The following is a 22,634-nucleotide window of genomic DNA, read 5'->3' on the forward strand; positions in this document are numbered from 1 at the left end:
TTTTAAACCCAATTTTGAGTTTTATCAGTTACTTGGTTTACAATCCAGCTTCAGCTATGACTATTCCATTCACTTAGATGCTTCAATGTGACAGTATTTGTATTTAAATGAGTAAATGATTGGTTTTTGTATCTACTTACTGAAAACTTGTAAAACTGTTTCCATTTGTGTGGCTAAGTTACTGGTAAAGGGCAATTAACTTGCTTAAAATTCAGTTTCTGGCAAGGTTTTACTGTTTTAAGTAGTCAAACTAATCTGTTTGACTGTCCTGTTTTATGCAGTAATTGAATAATATTTTTTCATTGTCATAACTGTTGTCACAACTTCTCCTTTCACTTCTGAAGCAACAGTAGCAATTGTTTCCCAGATAAATAGCTTACTCCTATAAAAGAAGAGTGGCCTCTAAAATGAACTTTGTACTGCTTTAGTAAAGATTCTTTTTCTCCTTTTCCATTGGTTTTGCCAACTCATTCATGAATTACAAAACTACAAACTTGGTAGATTCAGGGGTTTCCAAAACTGCTGAAGTCTGAGCAGTTGAAACTTAGCAGGCATGAAGTTTGCAAGGTGTCTGTGTAAATCAGGAATTTAAATCACTGTGTTTCTCCTGCAGGTCCTGGCCTGGTTTGAAGAAGGTGAAGAAACAATCACAGCATTTGTAGAGCCTTTTGTAATCTTACTTATATTAGTGGCCAATGCAATTGTGGGAGTGTGGCAGGTATGCAGAGACTTTTACAAATCACAACTGTTTTGGGGTTTTATGGTTTAAGAGGAAGCACTCTACCCTGTAGTGTTGGGTGTTCCTACAAAGCAAGTAGGATGTGTTGCTAACTTGGGATTCCTGAGAGTCAGCAAACCATAAAGCTTTTCAACAGAAAGTGTTGACTTAAAGGTAAAATGAAAGCTTCAGAAGTGTTGCCAGAAAGGCAAAATGCCCATCAGTGTGTTTGGCCACAAGCTGCTGAACCCATGAACAAGACAGGCCAGAATTAAGCCCTGAATTCAGGCAATAAATCAGGCCTTGCAAAGCTAAGAACAATTGGAGTGGTTTGCTTCCTGACTAAGGAACAAAGGATGGAACACTTGTAATCTTGTTTCTTTTCTGTTTCCTCTTGAGACAGCTGTTGTGTTTCAGTAAATTATTAATACAGTATTAATTCTCCCTGTTCAACCACTGTGGTACCTATTGAGTGTACATCCAAAGACTGCATGTCTGTCAAAAGGCACAAGTTTCTGATGAAAACATCTAAATACCATGAAACTTTTGCTGCACTGTCAGCTGTGACATTAATTTGATGCCTTTTTATAAATCATGTAGACAGTAGTATCATAACATAAAATCACACTTCGTGAGATGCCAAAACAAAAAACGTTCATTTCACTTCACTTTGCTAATTTGATCACTTTTGTTAGAGAGTTTTTTTTTCTGCAGATAAAAAATGTTCTAGGATTTTTATGGTAAGTTCTTTGTATGATTGGTTGGTTTTGTTGGGTTTTTTTCCTAAGTGAGGGTACTAGCATGACATAATTACTTGCTCTCTTAGTGCATGATACTTCATGCTTTAAAAAATATCAAACTGGCCAAAAATTAAGAGGAGTCATGTTACTAGGTTACAACAGATTAGAGAGTACCCTGCCTGCTGGAAGAAGTGGCCTTGAGTGGCATTGCTGCCCATTCTTGTGCTCTGCTTTGTGCTATCCCAGGTGAACTGATTGAAGAGTGTTTCTCAAAATTCAGTTTTTAGCAGTACCCAGCTTGCTGCCTATCCTGCTGGGGAGAGATAAAGTTGGTCAAGGGGTGACAGCACTGCCCCTTAAATGACATTTTATATTCAAGTCTTCATAAAGTAATTGTGCAAGAGTTAAACATTAACTTGAAACTCGTGACTTGCAGTTCTGCAGGTACTAATTTTAAGCATGAAATGGAAGCTAATGTCTGTATAGTTTGAGGATTTTTCCTGTTATAGGAAATAATCAGGTTTTTTTTTTCTGATGTCATAATATGCAAAGGATATCTCTATGTATATTTCTACATGCATGGAAATTCATTGTGAAAGAGTTGCTGCCCAGATGAAGTGACTCATTCCCTTGTTCTAATGGGCATGGAAAATCAGCCACAGTACACAGTCTCCACCCATGAATGTATCTGTTCCTACAGGTACCAGATGTGGGCACTGAGTCACAGCTCTGCTGCCCTCAGCCTTTCCTCTCACGTGCACCTTTCCCCAGGAGCACCTGCACTGCTCCAGGGCCTGCAGGGTAGTCTGGCTACCATAACTCCAGGCAAACTGCAGCAAAACGACCCAGTCTAGCACTGTGAGCTGGCTGAATGAGCTGAATCGTGGAATTGTTGGGGGTGGAAAAGATCTTTGAGATCAAGTCACACTTACTAACCCAGCACTGCCAAGGCTGTCACGAAACCAGGTCCCTGAGGGCCACATGTACATTTTAGATACCTGCAGGCAAGGTGATTCATCCACTTTCCTGAGCAGCCTGTTTAGATGCCTGACAACCATTTCTGTGAAGAAATTGCTGCTAATACCCGTTCTAAATTTCTTCTGGTGCAACTTGGGTGTTTATTCTTGTTCTGTCCCTTTTCTAGAGAGTGACAAGGTCCCCTCTCAGCCTCCTTTTCTCCAGGCTGAGTCCCCCTCCCAGCTCCTTCAGGTGCTCATGGTGCTCCAGACCCTTCCCCAGCTCTGTTTCCTTCCCTGGTCATGCTCCAGCCCCTCCATGTCCTTCTTGTCAAGAGGGGCCCAAAACTGCCCCCAAAACTGGAGATGCCTCAGCAGTGCCCATCCCCTGTGCTCTAATCTCACTGGCTGCACTATTTCTGCTCCAAGTCATGTGCCATTGGCCTTCTTGGCCACCTGGCTAAAATTCACGTTGAATTTTTATTTCTCTGTTTTGAAGAAAAAGTTCTGTTAAAGTAACCTTCCTTTTGTGGGACTTGGAGGTTTTGCCTCACAGTGGCTCATAATCCACAGAAGAGCAGTGTTGGTGTTGTAGTGCTGAGGAGCAGAATTAATTCACCTGGTGGAATATGGGGCTGGTATTACTTGCAGTTTTATGGCTCTGTGCTGGTATCTGCCCTGCCAGACCCTGAGCTGTGCCATGTAAATGTTAGTTCCTTTAGGTAGTTTTGGTAACAGTCATTTTCAGCTGCACTGTTACAAGGAACTAGTGAGTTCCTCAGCTTTTGAATTTTTGATGGTTTTGTTTCTGCTTTGACATGCAGGGAGGAATTTTTTATTCTCTGGAAAGGCTGATGTATATTTGAAGGGCAGATGTTCTAAAAACTCTGTGCACTCTACCATTATATATAATTATCAGGGCTAAATGACGTTTGTTCTTGTCAATAGGCAGGGAAATGGAAAATAAGTTCTTTCTCCAAGAGCTGGAGAAGGAGCACTGATAAGCTGCTGGTTTCTGCAGTTGTTCTTTATCCAGGTGGCATCACAATACTGACACCAATCTCTACCAGAGCTCAGTGAGAGGGCTGCAGCTGAGATAGGAAAGTTGATCTGTTGATGGAAATCAAAAGGTTTTCCTGCATGGGGATTCATCTGAGTTTGTAAATTGTTTTGAGTTCTGGGGAAGTTTCTAGTGTATGCTTTAATTTCACTTCAGCATGACTTGAGTTGCTGAAATAAAGTTGATAATAAGTTGGCTTCATCATAACTTGATCCTTGATTTGTGTCACTAAATTAAACTCTCACCTGAGTGTAAACTGCTCCAGCCAAGGTACAGCCAACACCTACATCCACAAATCTTAATTCTGATTAGTGCTTTTTTTAATGTCAGAAAGCATCCATACATGACATGGAACAACAATTTCTGTGTTCTAAAGGCCCACAAATACTGAATTACACTCTAATGATTCCCAGTCAGCAACCTCATAAGGGGAGGGGACACAAAATGTTCTGTATGAAGAAATATAGCTGAGCTGAGTTGGCAGCATTCATATGATAATGCTTTTGGAAAATCGGATATGACAGGCTTATTTTCCTTGAGGGCTTTCAAAATTACACATTTTTGCTGTCTTTTAGGAAAGAAATGCTGAAAATGCTATTGAAGCTCTTAAAGAATATGAACCAGAGATGGGCAAAGTGTATCGACAGGACCGAAAAAGTGTCCAGAGGATTAAAGCAAGAGACATTGTCCCAGGTGACATTGTGGAAGTGGCAGGTAAGACCCACTTCTGTGGTGCATGCAGGCATTAGCATATTAATGTGAAATTGTGGGGCTTTGTTTTAATGATTTGAGGTCCTGGGGGGAGTTTTCAAACCCTCCTAAGTATATGCTTCACTTAAGAACAATCTTACTCCTGTTCATCTGTAATTACCTTAAATGTGCATGTGTACGGAGGGGATTGTTTTTCAAATTGCCACTTAGTTTAATTGGTAGGTCTGAAAGTAAAGCATCTTAATTGGAGTTGTGGTTTTAACACTTGCACAAATTTAAAATTTTATTTTCTAGTGTCCGGTTTCAGAGTGTCTTAAAGCTTCTTTTCTATCACAAAACAAATTTTGTTCCTGATGTTAAAATGTCTGGAGTTTCCTTAGGTTTGGGAGTGCAGAGATTATTTTTTGGTCACAGTCTCTTATTTCATCTGAATGTGTTTCTCCAGCTCTTAGCCTTGTAGTAGCAGTGCCTTTGAACTTCTCTTCACAAATGTCTTCTGTCCTCTCAGCAAGAGTGACTGCCACGTGACTTCACTGTTTTCTCATCTTCCACAATTCTTTATTGCTCCTTCTGACAATTTGCTGTATAGATCTCAAATACATGAGCTATGCAGAGTAGAGCTCCCTGTTTCTCCTGAATAAGTTTTTGAAGTGCCAGTCTTAAAAGCCTGGACTTTTGCCTAGAGCTTTGTAATACCTTAGTTTTGCTCTAAAAGCTGTGTCTTTGTCTGGAAGGAGGGCAAAAATAGATGGGTTATATACTTCTAGCTAAAATTCCATCATTTTGGTGATAATGCCATAGTAATAAATTTTTCTCTGAATTGGGCTCGACTGTTCCTTCTCAGATAAAACTAGGTGGCTCTTGCTGAGTGTCAGGAGTGTTGCATGTTCAGATTTTGTAGGTCATTATCCACTGTTAACTGAGTGATTTTTCCTTTGGGAACAATGCAGGGTGTACATCAAACTTACTTTGCACTCGTGTCACTTTGATTTTAGAGGTGGTGTGGCTGTCTCAAGAGGAGATAAATATATACCCTTAAACTTGACTATCCTCCTGTTTTAATTAGCAGGCAAAGAGAGTGTGCACTCAGAATGAAGTTGCTGTTGGCTGCCTGCCCAGCTTTCATTCCTTGAGAAACTTTAACATTGGCTGAGTCCTGTCTGAAGCCCCTGCTTTGTGCACAGGGTGATTCAGCTACAGCTCCAAATCCAAAGTGGTGATAGTGAAGTTAAGGGTGCACTGTGATGCCTTGTCAGTGGCTGTGCTGTGCCTCACTGCTCCTGCTCTGCAGGGCCAGAGCTGTGTGCTCTGCAAGGGGGGCTGTTTCTGCTGTGCCTGATGTGTCCTTTTGAGGCAAACAGAACTGTATCAATTACAGACTCTGCAGTGGATGGCTTGGCCAAATCCTTATCCTGTTTTTAAATGTCAGCAATGGAATGGTGGTTTTGGAAGGAGTTTTCATCATGGGAATACACTCGGGTTGTGTTTTTTGGTACTTTAAAGCAGAGTTGGTAGAATTGGGAGTTGATGACTGTGTGTTTTGCACTGGTTTGGGGTATCACTGAGGAGAAATGCTGGATTTTGATGCTCTGGCATGTATACAGAGCACAGAATGCTTTCTCCTTGATTCACTGCTGTTTCAGAAGAGGTACAGATTGTGTATTCATCTTCAAATTTAGCTTTGCCTTTATTCTGTATGAGAACACCTGGGGGATGTGTGGGCTTTTACTTACCTGCTGTATATTGTCAGTACCAATAAAATCAATTACTCTGTTTAAAAGGCCTGTATCTGAGTGAGAAAAACGAACTGGGAATAACCAATGTGCCTGGAACACCAGGCTGCCTTTAACCAGCATAGTGTCCTCTTTACCATAGGGTTGCTATTGCAATAGTAAAATCTGCTTGTAGAACAATGACTGATAGCCCAGCATATGTAGAATTATTTTTTTTTAAAGATAAGGACAAGCTTAAGCCAGTAGAAACCCAAAAAATATCCAAGTTTTATGACTGTCCTTTGAGATAGGTGGTCTGGCTCATTGATGGATTGTAGAAGCTTTTCTGGGTCAAATACTCACTTAAATTAGTGGATCAAACAATACACTTAAATTACCTTCACTTGAAGCTGCAGTTAATTATAAGTCATGTGGATGTTTAATAGAGAAATCAGTGCTTCAGTGTAACACAACTTCTGACACTGAAACAGTAAATTCTTGTAGCTAGACAATGATGAGTTTTAATTGCAAGCAAACTGAGAGAAGCCACAGAGCAAACAGAGAAGAGCCACTAAATGCATCATGTCCCAGTGTTGGTGTCAAGACCTGGAGGTGAGAGAGACTCTGTGCATGCCTGTGCCTCAAGTGCAGGAGGACTGTGATGGCCTTTGACATGTGGTTTGCACAAAGATGGCCATGTAGGGAAGTGACAGAGCCCTTCATGCTGGGATACATATCTGGCTCTGGAATTCCTGGCCAAGTGCCAACGACATTTGTGTGTCCAGGCAAATCTCTTTCAACCCTGTGGCATAAACAGCCAGGTGATTGGCTTCTCCCCTGTGCTGATAACTAATAGTGAGCAAATTCCTACAAGTCATCCCTTGCAAAATAGTTGTATTTAATGCTGTAGCAGCTTTGCTAATTTGAAATAGCTGTGTGTGGGTCTGACACAGAGAAAACTCAATTGTTGGAATTGTTAGGTTGCTATTGATACATGCAAATATTAATTTCTTAAATGCATGTTGTGAGAAGGACTTTCCTCCCTGTTCTCAGAGCTGCAGTGTGTGATGGTTACTAAGCTACAGAGTCTTTCTTAGAATTGATGAAGTGACAGACATCCAGATGCTGTCCTCACATGGCTTTTCAGTTTGCCTGCCTTTAAATGGATTATCCTGTTGTTGCAGAACTGGAGTTAATTGCAGGGTACACTCTAAATCTGTAACCAGAGGCTATCTTAATAGATTAGATACACTTTGATTTAGTTAAGTTTTTTGTTTTCTGGGTTAAAGTGACATTTAAAGAGAAATTTAGAATAGAATGGCCCTACTTCTTACAAGTTTTATATGGAGTTAGCCTGAATCATTGGGATAAACTGGTTGTAAATAATGTATTCTTTTAATAGAAGCACATTTGGGAGCAGAAATGACCTTTGTTCACTTCCACTATATTTTCCTGTCTAAATTTTCTGGAGCAGATACAGTGTATCTGATTTTCTGTAATTTAATAAATGAAAGTTCAATAGTTGCAGTCAGTAAATGACCAAAGCACAGCCACAGTAGTTCCTCTTTTCCCTGAATTTCTGAAGGATGGTTCTTGTCATCTTCTACTGTATCTGTAAGTACTCAACATGTTAAAAATATACACAGAATTGCCAGAAGCTGTTGCTTATTAAATTAGTGTATATTCCAGAAAACTTAGTTTTATACCTGGCACAGAGTAGGCAAGAACTACTTCGAGGCTTTTCATTCCAACTGCAGAGCACTTCAAGACTCTTGGGTGCCTTATAATAAAAGAAAGATGAATTTTGGGATGAAGGAGGTCAGGAAGGAAGATTCTTGATGTGAATTATGTCACTCCCATGTGGTTGTGAAGAGCTCCAGGTTCTCCCTGGTGGTACAGCTGAAAACGTGAATGTTGCAGGTCTTGTTCCAAAACATCTGGGTCCTTGTGCCTGTGTTACTTTTCTAACAACCAGGATTGATTTTCAGATTCAGTGCTAGAGATGCAGGTTTACTTTTTCTGGGAAAGTATTGAAATTGGAAAAAATAAGGAAAGGAAAAGGATTGATTGAGGAAGGCTTAAGCCCAGAACAGAGACCTGCTGGAGGCTGTCCTAAAGCAAACTGCTGAGAGCTTCTCTTGGTGGGGAAAAAGACTTATTGTTGTGGATGTTTCCTTACCAGGTGCAAACTGTTGGGTCTGGTTTTAAAGCATTTATTTTCCCCTTTTCCTGAAGTACTGCTTTTGAACCAGAAAAGAGAGGAAAATAAGATCAGTGGTTAATAAATACATGTACAAGGGGTGCATAAATCCGTGAGTTTCAGTGAACGTTTTGGCCAGCACATCAGAGGCAGCTTGGGGATAACCAGACACAGTCCAAACTCCATTCCATACTTCACTGGAGTTATGTGAGGTTCAGCTCAGGGCACGGCCTAATCCTGTGTCACTTTTAACACACATTGGAAATATTGCAAAACACATTTCCAATTTTTACCCCAGTTCTTGTAGCATTTTCCTTCAGAGTTACCAAACTGTTTGGTAAAAATAGCAAAATAATTCTGGTTTAGTTGCTTGAAAATTGAGAACATACCTGATACTCTGTACTCTGACAGAGCTGATACTGAGTGGGTTTTATTATAAGGACAAATAGTAATGAACAAGAAGCTTGGACATCAAGATAATGTTCAGTTACTACTGTATTACCCTGGCAAAGGAAGCTCTTTTTTTGTGGTTTTTTGGTTTTGGGGTTTTTTTAAGGCTAAAGAAAACTTACACTTGAAACTTGCTGCACTTCCAGAATTCTGACTTTTGGTTCTGTTACCCAAATGCAGCATTAGTGGGAAACAGGACTGGAGTTTGGTGTGCGGAAGTTGTTGTTCTCTACCTGACCTGGCTTAAGTTGAAGCTTAACTTACCAGTCTGTTCTTTCTGCTATTAGATATTTTTGTAGGCTGATCACAAGAGTTTTCCATCTAGCAGGCAGTGGTATAAATAGATCCACTAATTAAAAGCTAAAACTAGACAAATGTGGTTGAGAAATGGGTGCAGACTTAGAAGCAGGGTCCCTGTCCATCAGCACATCTTATCTAATGTTCTGGTGCCCTCTTCAGAGAGAATGACAAGTCTGTTTTTAGAGAATGAAAAGAAACAAGTTTAAGAAAAATTTGAGTCCTTTGTACTGTTTACCACAGTATATCCATTTTTCTCAACCCTCAGTTCTGACCTGGAAATACTTTACTCCCAGAAAGCAAAGGTTTTTCTGTCCTTTTGGCTTTCCTTTATAAGAAAACAATAGATATGTGTTTAAATTTATCTTAACCCAGGAACCTTGAACAGTTCCTGGGTTAGGATGCTCACACCTTGCATACACTGCACAATAAGCCCTGGGGATATTTTCTGTCTGCTCAGAATGCAGAAAGTGGATGATAGGGGCTGTTTCATGCACGTTGTCTAATGCAAAGAATGAATTTAAATGTATTGTTCTGTCACCTTGTTAGTGAAAGCAAGTGCTGTTTTACTGCTATGGTTACAACTCTTGGACCTTTGCTGGTGTAATCTGTCTCGATGGAAAATAAATTTTACCTTCCTGGTTTGGAGTGGAAACTCAAACTTAAAATTTGATTCATAATCTCTCATCTAATTTTGACACTTTGACATTCTTGGCCTTGTATGAAAGTGTAGCTGGACTCAATTATGTTCCTGTTTTGAAGAGCTTCTGATTTTTGATACCATTTTATTATGTCCTATTCAGGAAGTGTTAAATAATTAAAAGCTGTTACTATGGAAGAAAAATTGTGTTTCTGATGGTCTAAGGAAATCAAGCACAATGGGAAGATGAGATTGTCTGTGTACAGGGGGGGAAGAGCAGCTAAGCTGAGCTTGTGTTAAGGAAGTTTAATACAAAAACCAGTTCTGCTGGAGCAGCTCTACCTCTAAATAAAAGCAAAATCCTCAGCAAATCCTCAGCTCTGTTGATTGAAGTGTGTAGGATCCCTTATCTGTTATTTTAAATGTATTCATTTCCTTTCTTAAAATTTGGTGGGTTTTGGCAGTTCATTTGGGGACGCTTTTACACAGTTTCAGGAACTGTTTGTGTTCAAAAACTGTTCAGCTATGGAATGATTGAAGCTGTACTGATAATCTTTATTACAATAAAGTCCAGTTCCAACCCCCAACGTGCTGATAGCAGATCCAGGGTGACGCTGGCTTTGGTTAATGATAAACATAAATAAAGTGTGAGGTACATGTTGTATATGAGCAGCTCCTGATATCTGCAGGAAGAATTCCTTTCATTTGCTGTGTTCACAAAGAGGGACTTGCTGCTAACAGATACTTTTTTCCGCTAAGAAGAGGAATTGTCCTTGTAACACATTAACATAAAAAAGAAGCAAAACTTTTTATGTCCTTGCCTGTAAACCTGAGCAGGTCTCCAGGGGTGTGTGAGGGTCAGAGTTAACAGAGCTGATATTGGTGTTCAAAGTACACATTTCAAGCCTCAGTTTTGCTCTGAGGACAGTTCTATAGCATAGTGGCTTTTGGGGTGCAGTTAATGTTGCTTCCTGAGCCCACTGCCGCCAGCAGTTTTGATCAGAAAATCTGGAATATGGATCTCAATAGACTGTATTGAGAGATGGTCTAATAATTCGAGACCTGAAAGATGTGTATGGTCCTCTTGTAGTCTGAGGTTCTTTGTTGGTACCCAGAAGTAACTAAAAATACAGGGGACTGAAATCCACTCAGCTTTAATAGTTATTTTCCCTCCACCTTCATAGTTCATGGAATGTGTCCCACCACTTCTGCCCATCTTCCTGGGCTGCTTAAAGCACAGTCTGCCATAGCCTGCAAAATTGATATTTTAGCTGTAGAGGTCTCCCAGGGAATGTCTCAAGCCATTGTCTGACAGAATTCTGAAATGAAATATTTAATTTTATTGCTATGCTGGAAACTGGTAAAGTATTGAAAGGGATATCAGTGCTCAAATGAAGCACCCAGGTAACGAATTATCATTTCACTGTAGGACTTGGTCAGTGCCAAGGATAAAATTGAGACTCAGGTTGCTTAATAATACATTCTGTACTTGAAGTCAATTTGGGACAAGTCTGTGGAGAAGCAGGGTTGGACTGTGTAAAAATCAAATATGTCAGTGATTGTTCATATGAGGGGAACTTGACCCATAACCCTGCCACAGCCCTGGGAGCAGGAAGATAAGGGCTCTGAACCTGAGCAGAGAGGCTGCAGTGTTGGGTGCAGTCAGTGGGAATTTTGGAAGGGAGCATTGCTGCTTAGGTGGCTGAAGAACCCAGTATTGAAAGTACTAAATTATCCATGTTTACAGTGAAAAAGCAAATGACATAAATTTTAAATTCATGTTGCAACAAAGGACTGCTCCAATTTTTCTACCAAGGAGTAGAAATTGTAAATTGTCTGTTTCAGTAGACTCATGCACAGTTAAATAAAATGGATATTTATCTTTCTTAACCCCCCTGTCACCACCAGGTTGTTTTTAAACAGACTCATTTATTGTGGGCTGAGGCTCAGTATTAAAATTCTAAAATTCTGTGCATGGATAAAAGGATTCTGTGGGTAAAGCTGTAATGGTTCAAACCAAACCCTTCTCCCTCCTCCAGACAGCAGCCAGTGCTGTACCTGGTGGGGCTGTTTTAATCAGTAGTTTTGTATTTGCCTACATTATGTTTCAGAGCATGTACCTGGACAGTTTTGAAAGCAGCTTATTTTATTTCTTCAGAGCTGTTGTGGAAATCAAGGGACTATTTAGGATTAAAAACATGGGTTAAAATAATGGATGAAAATATTTCTGCAACTGACTTTTTATTTTAGATGTCAGACTATGGAATTATATCATTTACTGTAGCAGCTCTGTGCTGAGCAATACAAATACATAATCACTTCCTTATTTCTTTCAAGACTTGGGTATTATTTCCATTGGTTCTGTGGACTGAATTATATGAAATTTGGAAAGCCTTCCAAAAAAAACCAACATTTTTCCGCCTGTTTTAAAGTATGTGTTAAAAAAGCCTTCTCTTTGTAGATGAGATCTGTGGTACCCGCTCACTGAAAATTTCCTGTGGTTCCTCTATCACAGGATGGCTTCCTATTTATATTCCATTTCAGTTGTGCTCTTGAAAGTATATTCGAGAGTATAAATGCCTTAGTCTCATAGTTGTTATTTTGCAAAGAGCTGTTTAAAATGTCTCTGTAATTGACCCTGACATACAGCTTTCCTGCCTATTGGAAATGCCTTGAGTATTTTACTACAGCCTTCCCAGTCAGAGAGGGTGAGTGAATCATGTGTCTTATAATCGTTGAGATAAATTTATAAAGCTGCACTGCCATAATAAATTTACCACTTCGGTTCTGGAGATTCAGGCAATTGATAACAGCAGTAGTAGTTTTCATGGAAATACTGATGTTGAATATCAACAGTCTGTTAGAGGGGTCTCTCCAAGTATTTTAAGTCTTGTGAATATTGAGTTTGAACAACTTGGAGCAGTTCAAAAGGAGGTTAGAAAATCACTTGTGAACTTTGCCATATGTTCCGTCCAGTTGCTTGAAAGTTTTAAGATTTTTTTTTTAACAGCTTCTTTCTTGTGTTCTGCATCTCCAGCAGTGCTGCCAGCCGTGGTGGCTGTGGCTGCCTGCAGTTCTGCAGTGCTCTGAGGATGTTTGTGCAGGTTGCCAGACCTCTGAGCACATTGCTCTGAGGGCTTGCCCTATCTGCAAAGCAGCTGCTACTGTGTCTGCAAATAACCCTGCTCAGGACACCAGGAGAGCAATTGAATAGTTTTGCCTTTTTTGGCCTAGGTCACCATTTGTCTAAGGCTATTTTCTCTTGCTGCTCAAGAGCATTGTGGCTTAAATTAGTATTCACATGGTATAATGACACATTTGTGGCTGGATTTTTGTCCCTTCGTATACACACGCTCACAAAAACACACATCTCACTCTACAGATAAAACTGTACAAACTTTGGCTGGTTTTAGTGGTTGGAGTTACTCTGAATTTACAGGAAGTCACATGGGGCGAGTTTTCCTAACGTTTGAAGTAGCACTTGGTTCTCCTCTTCAGGGTTGTGTTCCACAGTTTTTCACTCCAGGGTGTGAGGGGTTGGATGAGCCGAGGCTGTGACACCACTGTAGAGCTTTTCATGGTATTATTTCTTAATGTGCATTATTGCTGCTGATTGCATAAGCAGTTCCTGCAGGAATTGCAGCTTATTTTAATTTCACTGCAGGGACACAGATTCCACCTACTGAAAAGATCAGCTGTCTTTTGTTAGTTATTCTCCCTTCTTTATTTCCGTGCATTATTTTATAATAATATAGCTGACATTTGAATGCTTGCAGTGTTAAATTACATTAGGAGTGTTCAATCATGTGTTAATTAGCAATATTGACATGCAGAATGTAGAACCCCTCCAAGTGAATCAGAAATGTGCTTCATTAATATGCTTTAGCAAGTTAATTTGCATGAAGCCATTTATTTGCAGTAGGCACAAAATGATAGAACTTTAGTTTTTTTCTTAAAAATTAGGAAAAGATGAGTAAGAGGAAGTAGGAAGGGAGAAGATAATGTTGAGATGTTAGGGATGCTGGAGCTCAACTGCCAACTAGATTTATCACTGCCATTTTTAGGAGTGTGGTGTTAACTTTTATCATCTGCTGCCTTGGTGTCTCAAGTACTTGTTAGTGGATGTTTTGTTGTTTGTGGGTTGTTTATTTTTTTTTCCCTTCAGTATTCTCTTTTGCAAAGTAGAAATGTGCATGACAAGATAAACACAACAGAGATCTGTGAAAATTGTAACTGGGATATGGATTGTGGTTATTTAATAGAGCAGCAATACTGGAAAATAAAGCTACTGTGTGATCTGAGGTTAACTTCCAACTCTGAAACATCTGGCAGCCTTCAAAGTGTAACTTTACAAGAGCATATTTGCAGAAGCACGTTATTCTCACAATTGGTGCCAAAGAAAAGGAAAATACAACTTCTTTTAGTTTTCTAAATAAATAGATGTGAATAATGTGATTTTTGGAGAGCAGAGGACTCACTTTGGGCATAGAGGAAACAACTAAAAGATTCTGCAGGACCAATTGTTCTGAAAAAGGAACTTGGTTCACCTTAGCTACGGTTCTTGATTGTTTATAAATATGTCTTTTGAAATTGATATCTTGCTCTTGAGAATGTTTTCCCTTTTCTTTCAAGTGGCCATGTGGTCAGAAAAACAATCCAGCGATTTACAGCTTCTTTCTTGGAGGTTAGGTAGGGGCAAGCCTAAATTGCAAAGGTGTATTGGAAAATGGGAATATTGCAAGTCACAAAAGCAGCAATGAGCTGCTGGTGATCTGTCACCTGTGCAGTTACTGGAAAGTCATTTTTCTGGCTGATGGAGGGAAGGGACATTTGGTTAGTCATCTCTCAAACAGCAAAATTCTGACTTTGTCTTGTCATTTCTTTGTAGTTGGAGACAAGGTTCCTGCTGATATAAGAATTACTTCTATCAAATCTACAACTCTAAGGGTAGACCAGTCAATTCTCACAGGTACAGTTTCTGTGACTTTTATGTAATTATGTGCATAATTGAAAGTGCTTTTTCACCATTTATTTGCAATGATCCATTAGAAACAAGCCTGCAGCTATTGAAGTTTTCTGCATTCAAATGCAGTAAATTTCTCATCTGGTAACTTCTAGAGTGACTGAATGTGTTGCTTCATCATTGGCTTTGTTTTCCCTTAAGTGGGATGAACATTCTTACTGAGTCTTGTAATGCTTTTTTGGCCTTCTCCTTTCCTCAGCAGACACAAGCAATTTGTGGAAAATTAGAAAAAAAAAAAAAAAAAAGGGATTTCTCATCTGGTTCACGGAGTCTTCTAGGTTTGAACATCGTGTCACCACTCTGATCTGAAAGTATGTAAATCTTACTAAATGTCTTCTGCAACAGCAGAGAACAATTTTTGCAATGCTGGCAGCTTTTAAGCTGCTGCCACTAAAGACTCAGTGCAGTCAAGCCTTATTTGCTCAAATTCTGTGCACACACATTCGTGTGTTTTCTGGTACCAGCCCTCAAATGCAGGAACTATTTTTAGAGTCCTTTTCAGATTTGTTGAAAACAAAACAAAGTAGCAGCACTTCTGAATATAGGAAAGAAGCTGGGAATCAACCAAGCATGCTACAACAGTTTTCTTTCAGCTGGAACATGGAGATCTGTCTGCCTGTTTTGGTAGCATAAATTATTGTTAACTAGCTCTGAATTTTAAAACAGTAAAGTATTCATAGGAAGCCTGTTTTTCATCCTTGAATCTGTCTTGAAACAGGCTCCAGAATTTCTCACCACAGATCCTGAATAACACAAGACTGATCAAGCTTTTCTAATGTTTAGCATAGGAAAATGGATGCACTCCATGCCTGTAAAGCTGCTGGAATGAGTAGAAATAGCCCATCAGAATTCTGTAAAAAGGGACTGTTCCTTGCCTTGATTTAAGGAACAGAATTCTTATTTTAAAGGAAGCCTTTGCTGTTGCAGCCAAGTTGATGCTTAAGTCTCCTGTTGGGTAAAACAGGACTGAGGTCTGAGATGCTGCTCAACAAAATCCTTTTAAAGGGAGGAAGCTTTGGCTCTCTTGAGCTTACACAAAGTACTGTAACTCAGTGCTGAAGCTGAGAGCACCACCTTGTGAAATCTGGTGTAGCAGTGAACATCTGCTTTTAAAGGAAAGAAACCTTTCTGTACCTGTGACATGCTTGTAGAAACTGGTACAGAATTTTTGCTAAAAGCCAGACATTCAGCTTTCTTGGCCAACTGAAATGTTTCCTGTTTCACTTAAACAATTAAATTAAGATCATTTGAAGAAAGAATTTTGACATCCTAAAGATTAGAGAGCTGAAGATTCCCTCAGGAATCCACATAGAAAATCTCTTCTTAAGACTATCATCTTTATTTTAGGTGAATCTGTGTCTGTTATTAAGCACACGGACCCTGTGCCTGATCCTCGTGCTGTGAACCAGGACAAGAAGAACATGCTCTTTTCTGTAAGTCATTTACTTTGAGGTTTTCAAAACATTTATAAAATAACACTGAAGCTGATAAAAAATGTGCAAAACTTCAGGTCTTCCCCCAAAAACTGCATGACTTTGCTATGTTCTCTGTACATATCTCTGTGTGTCTCCATACACATTGAACTAAATTAACTTTTAATAAAAGCTGTCCTCAGGGGAAGATGCTGGATGAAACCAGTCTACATGAGGAAAATTATTTTTGTCCTTCACAAGGAAGTCTTGGAGGGGTGGAGCACACATACTTTTAGTTTTCTCATGTAATAGTTCTTCAGTGTGATTCGAGCCCACACAAATTGTGGTGTCGTGTAGCTAAAGTTGAGAACTGACTTTCTGTATAGGAATGAAATAGCTTGTTCAATTTATTTGAAGGAAGGATTAAATGTCTTTCAGATAAGAGAAAAACTTTTTGCTGGCAGGCAGCTTAATTTTACTGTTCCTTTCCATGTTAAATATGTTCACACAGGGAGCCCCAGAGAACACATCTATTACTCATAGCAAATAACATTAAATCTGACAAAATCGAGCCCTAATTAAAAAAAAAAGAGGTAAAACGCCTTCAGTATTCCAGTTGAAACATATACTGCTTGCTCAGCAGCTGGGTTGGCCTGTGGTGCTTGTGAGAGATCAATACTGACTCATTTTGAACCTGTCCTGGGAGCAGAAATTCCACCCTGGAGTGTTCCCTTACAGACACAGGCAGTGTCATCCTCTTCCTCTTTACCCTTTTCCATACCCTGGCTGAAGCACAGTCTGAACTGGAATGTGGTGGTTTGGTTCAAGGGGGTTTTTGCGGTATTTTTTGTTTTGTTTTAGTTTTTTTTGTTAAATTAAAACCAAACAAAAGAAACTCACCCACAGAACCTGTTTGTAAATTGACTCCAAGTTTTCCCTGCTCTTCCTTTACCTCAGGGTACCAACATTGCTGCTGGGAAGGCCATGGGGGTGGTTATTGCAACAGGGGTGAACACTGAAATCGGGAAAATCCGTGACGAGATGGTGGCGACCGAGCAGGAGAGAACCCCCCTGCAGCAGAAGCTGGACGAGTTCGGGGAGCAGCTGTCCAAGGTCATCTCCCTGATCTGCATCGCTGTGTGGATCATCAACATCGGCCACTTCAACGACCCCGTGCACGGCGGCTCCTGGATCCGCGGCGCCATCTACTACTTCAAAATCGCCGTGGCCCTGGCCGTGGCCGCCATCCCCGAGGGCCTGCCCGCCGTCATCACCACCTGCCTGGCGCTGGGCACGCGCAGGATGGCCAAGAAGAACGCCATCGTCAGGAGCCTGCCCTCCGTGGAGACCCTGGGCTGCACCTCGGTCATCTGCTCCGACAAGACGGGGACGCTGACCACCAACCAGATGTCCGTGTGCAGGGTACGTCCCACGGCTGCTCCTGTTCTCCTCAGCCACTCCCAGCACCGCTCAAGTTCTCCTGATCCCAGCTCTTTAGATTCTCATGTCACCAAAATCCTGCTCTTTTCTCCTGAGATAAGCCTCCGCTTTGAATTCAGTTTTCCACTGTGTAGTTTTGAAGGCTTTTGTCTCTTTCCTTATTTAGTCGTGGCCAAAAATAGCTGTACCCACACTCATGGAGGAGAAAGTTGTTTGTAAGCAGCTTTCCATTGACTTGCCTGTGAGCCTTTCAGGTTCCTGGGAATTCTTAGGTGTGATTTATGCCTTTTTTTAGAAAGGTACACTGTAGAACAGGCTGTGTATCAGTGTCAAACACTTGCCTCTTCAATTGAGAAAGACAATAGTAGAGAAACTTACTGTGAGAAAAGGAGATTTACTGCAGTAACTTTGGTAATCAAAGGTGTTTTCACTCCTGGGTGGTTCCACCTTATTTGGTTATCTTGCCTTCAGCGGCTTTGCTGGTCTGATGGGGATCACTGCAATGTTTTCAGTGTGCAACACTGACTAATCTGGCAGCTTGAGGTGCAGTTCACCGTGTCACCAGCACTGCCAGGGTCATATTCAGTGTTGCTGTATTTTTAGGTAAGCATGAGTTCTGTGCCTCTCCTCCCCTCTCCCCAGTACTCTGGCTTGTGTTGGCTAATTTGTGACTTTCATTGCTAGGCACTTAACATAATGCATGTTTAGTTGCCAGTTTGCCCTTCTGTGTAGGGATTTAATGGAGAAAACGCTGAATTCTTCTGTGTAATAACTTTAGATGTTCAGTGGCACAGCAACTCCAGCATGCAATGTCCAGAGGCTCATTATGTTGGGTTAGAATTCCAAATGTGTGCGTGTTGGGCTCTGCACACCAGTGGTGAAAGTTTGTAAGCCCTGAGCACTTTGTTCTCATGTGATTGATGGCTTTTTCTTCCTAATTGGTGGTTGACTTGTTCTACTTCCTTAAGTATCGTAGTATTTATACCTAAGAGACACAAAGCAGCTGCTCATCAGTATTCCAGAGGAGGTTACTTGCAGTAGAGTTGCATAACTGCCCTAGTCTTTGCAGGGATTTTTTCATCCTGCAGATGCCAAAAGCAGGAGGCTTCCCTGGTTAACTCATCATTTAAGTTGTGTTTGTTTAATAGCTCAAAATGCTCTGCTCCTTATTTAGATGGCTAAATGTTTTAGATCTTGTCCAGCACAACTTGGTTCCTTGTTAACCTCTGAGGGCTGCAAAAGAACATGAATTGAAGTTTGCAAAAATGTTTCAAAATTCTAATACCTGTAACAATGAGTTTATTTTATTGGGCTGTGTTTTGTGAGGATGCTTGTCTAAAACAGAGGGCACACAGTGAGGGGAGAGGGGGACATTGCTAAAATGTGATGTGACAAAATGGCCTGTGCTAACCAGTGGATCAGAAGTTCCATTAGGATACACCATTAATTAGTGAGAAATTATCTTCTCCAGTGCTACTCCAACAAGCCATGAAAGTAAGACAGCTTCAGGCACTCTGGTTTTTATCTCCATCCTCTCAGATGTGATTCTGCCTGCAGCTCTCCTAGAAAGGAAAGACTGAGTTGCAGATCTCTTAGAGGTACAACTGCATCCTTCAGATTGGTGTCTGAATTTGAAAATATCATTTCACCAGTGCTAGAAGAGCACTGGAGTTGGCTGATTGATTTAAAGTCCCAGTGTCCCATGTGGTAAAGTGACTTGTAACTGGAAACCAGGACAGGAAACACTTCTATTAAGAGAAACTGGCCATAGTCTGGCTCTTGCTGAAACCTCACCTCTTAGATCTCAGCTCCTCCTATTTGTAGATGCTTTTATTTTGATTTTAGGAGAAATTGTCAGTGTCCAAGCTGACAGTGTCCAGTGAACTGTTTGACTATTCCAAAGCAGAGCATTAATTCATGATTTGTGTAACATGAGAATTAATTTACAGGTGTGAAGCTTAGGAAGAGCTTGGATCTAGTGAGGATTGTCAGGTGGTGTGTGAATGGTTTTCCCAGCTGAAGTGGACACAGTTCTGTGGTTTTCAGCTCTGTTTTCCAAACTCTGTAGGCAGAAGGGCTGTTCCCTGGACTTTGTGCTTCAGTTTATGGAGCTGTTCAAACCTATGTGGGATCCAAGGGCACAGAATCAGGTCTTGTCTGGTTTGTTTATTCAGACTGAACTTGCCTCTTGTATCTGCTTGCCTAAGGCCTGTTTAAATCTCTTGCTTTAATTATTGTTCAAAGGTAGTAACACTTCTAACTCTCTAATTTCAGATGTTTATCCTGGACAGAGTAGAAGGAGACAGCTGCTCTCTGAATGAGTTTACTGTAACTGGTTCAACATATGCTCCCATGGGAGAAGTGTAAGTGTTCTGTTCAAGTTAAACATTTGTCTGTTCATGCACACACTGTTACTTTAGTCTAGAAAAGGGATGGATGCAATATTCAATAGTGATTGGTAGTAAGTGAAAGGTCAGCCAGTGAGAATGCACACTAAAGGGCTGGGGAGGAAATAATTAACAGGAAAATAAAGGTAAATTGTAGAAAAGTAAACCTTCATAAAACATAAAAAGTCTTCAGTATTGCAGTGTACCCTTGATAATCTAAAAATTAGTAAGGGGTAGAGAGGATTTCTTTTGTTGAAATCTTCCTGGACTGAGATGAGCTATCTCAGTGCTTTTAAGTGAGGTTTACTTTTCTTATTTAAAAACTGGGTAAATCTGAAGAGGTGAGCATTTGCTAATCTGTGAGCTCAGTTTCCAATTTCTCTGCCTCAGAGAATGGGGAAGTTGTTTTTTCTGAGGCATCTTCTGAATGTGTTGGAGTTACCTCTTAAATTGACTGTAAATTCCTGTCCCTGGCCCTCAGTAGTTTATTGGTGCATCTGTTGGTGTGTGTTTGTCCCAGCCTTTGCTATTTGAGCTGCTGTTAAACCCAGTCCTTTAGGAAAGGAATGAGGTTTGGTTTACTTTATCAGCTGCAAGTCTCTCCTAGTGAGGTAAGTGGCTCATCCTGGAATCATCCTGGAAACTTCAGGAATTTTTAGGACTCTGCTTCTTGAAGAAAAGCCTCTTTTTACTGGGTTGCTGCAGCTCCTTTTACTTGATCAGTCGTCCATGTGTTCTATAACCTTATCAATTCAGTTTTACTTGCAGAGTAGGACTCTGCTGTGGATGATGTAGAATTTAATTTCAGTTATTGTAAACATCTCAGCCTTGTGCAGTTTCACTCTTGTGCTTCTGACTCCTGCAATCTTGCCCATCTCAATAATGATTATCTCTGTTTAATTTCCATAGCAGTTAAGACCCTGGTGTTCCCAGCAGCTGGAAATCTTAAATCCCCAGTTCTCTTTTTTCTTTCAAAGCTAATTGCTGTCAAAAGCTTATGCTTTCATTTCAGGAGGCAGCATTTGCTTAGACAAGGTGACTCCAGACCTTGCAAAACTCCCAGCTATTGCACTTTAGCTGGGCTCAGAAGAGCTCCAGATAAACAAAATAATAAAATAGAGTGTGGTGACAGATGTGGGGGATAATGAGACAGACAGCAATGTTTGTTAATGTGCTGTTTTCCCTTGCTGAAGTTGAGGGAATGTGAACAAGCGTGTTAAACTCACTTCATTTGGGGACACAAAGGATTCTGAGAGGGAAATTGCCTCAGAAAGGCTCTTACTGGAGCACAGGGAAACTCAGCTCAACTCCAACCCTGAGAGCTGCTTTATTTCTGCATTTATGGGCAGCTTTTAAAGCAGTGGCTTTGGAGGGATTTGAAGTAAGGTGACTGACTTCACCTTGGATTGCAAACTGTCACTGAAAATGGAGTTTGGGGGGGGATAAGATGCAGTTAATCCATTGCACTGCCCCAGAGCAGGACCTGCTCCAGATATGAACCATTTCTGACAGCTCTTCCTTGGTGCTTCAGACACTGTTGGCTTCCTCAGCCTATTCCATTTCATAACCATTAAGTGTTCTTGCCCAAAATCAGTAATTCTTCACTTACTGTAAAATATAGAATACCTAACTTTCCCCTATTCATTCAGAATATAAAATCACAAATATTTATTACTACAAACCTCCCAGATTTCATGCTGATTTGTTTTCCAGGGATACTGGGAGATTGTCAAAGTTTGGAGTAATTTTGCCATGTCTCAGCACACTCAGTCTTACTGCAAACTGAGAGCACAAACCCAACAATAATTAGAACTGCAGCAAAAGCTGGCAGATTGCATCTGACCTTCAGATGAGTTCATCTTGAAAAACCTGAAGCCATAAGGAAAAGAAATTCCTTTATCCAGAACTGATCCCAGCACCTTAGGCTCTGCATTTGTTCTTCAGAAACTGTTGATAAGGAACACAAAAACAGGGGCTGTAAAAAGCACACCCTGGTGTAACAAGTTAGGAATATTCCAATAATCTGGTGTTCTTCGAGTTCAGAACAGGTGAAAACAGGAGGTTTTGGGTGGGATGGATGAGGTGACAGCCTGAGAGCTGGACTTTAAAGCCACAGCCTATGGCTGTAGGATTATATGCCAGACGAACCATTAAAAAAGATTCTTTTTGTTCTCGTGCTGTGTTACACAATGCTGGAATTTGTTTGCAGTACCACAAGTGAACAAAAACTTACATAATGGGACATGTCATAGTCTGTGTTGTGAATTCTTAGAGTAGTGATCCACATCTTTCCACCATCAGACCTTTTACCCACTCCTTCAGAGCTTTAATAAAAGATGTTCTCTATTAGCTCTGGCATGGTAATTTTGCTAAGGGAAGATAACAGTATTGAGCACTGTCTTCATTCTCTTGTGCTTGCTGTAGAAGTCTGGGAATGTTCCAGAAAAGGAATCAATTCACTGTTTCCAAGTGTGAAAGCAGAGAAGTTGCTTCTTTCTTGTGATGTCAAAATGGTGCTTTACTTCAGGAAAATGTACCTTCCCTCTCTCTGAAGCCTTGAGATACTGATTATTATGTGTGTTTCGCTACTAGAAAAGAGATTTTTTTTTTTTTTTCTCCTGGAGTTAGTCTTTTGAAATGACCTCACTTTTCATGGCTTTAGGAGGCTCACATATAATACAAATCAATTGTTAGGAAATCAAAGAGGAAAATCTGCTTTAATGCCTGCCCAGTGCATGCACTTCATGCATTGCAGTAAAGCTGCAGAATGTGCAGCAGGAAGGAAGCTGAACTCCTCAGGTATCCTGCAATATCCCTCTCCTGCTTGGAGCTCCCCTCCCAGCCCTGCACAAGGTCAAACAGTGCCTTCCTGTGCTCATCACTGAGCC

General features: G+C 40.5%; 1 protein-coding gene across 2 annotated transcripts in view; it reads left to right on the forward strand.

Moving 5' to 3' along the window:
- Nucleotides 1–22,634, forward strand: part of ATP2A2 (ATPase sarcoplasmic/endoplasmic reticulum Ca2+ transporting 2) — a 43,058-nt gene that overhangs the window by 7,934 nt on the left and 12,490 nt on the right. For both annotated transcript variants that reach the window (XM_009092458.4, XM_050980771.1), the window contains exons 4-9: nt 614–718; nt 4,050–4,188; nt 14,373–14,453; nt 15,855–15,940; nt 16,877–17,341; nt 19,634–19,722. In XM_009092458.4, coding sequence (XP_009090706.1) covers nt 614–718; nt 4,050–4,188; nt 14,373–14,453; nt 15,855–15,940; nt 16,877–17,341; nt 19,634–19,722 — 965 coding nt within the window. The remainder of the gene's footprint in view (nt 1–613; nt 719–4,049; nt 4,189–14,372; nt 14,454–15,854; nt 15,941–16,876; nt 17,342–19,633; nt 19,723–22,634) is intronic.

Source organism: Serinus canaria, chromosome 15, assembly GCF_022539315.1.
Source record: "Serinus canaria isolate serCan28SL12 chromosome 15, serCan2020, whole genome shotgun sequence".
Classification (NCBI taxonomy): Eukaryota; Metazoa; Chordata; class Aves; order Passeriformes; family Fringillidae; genus Serinus; species Serinus canaria.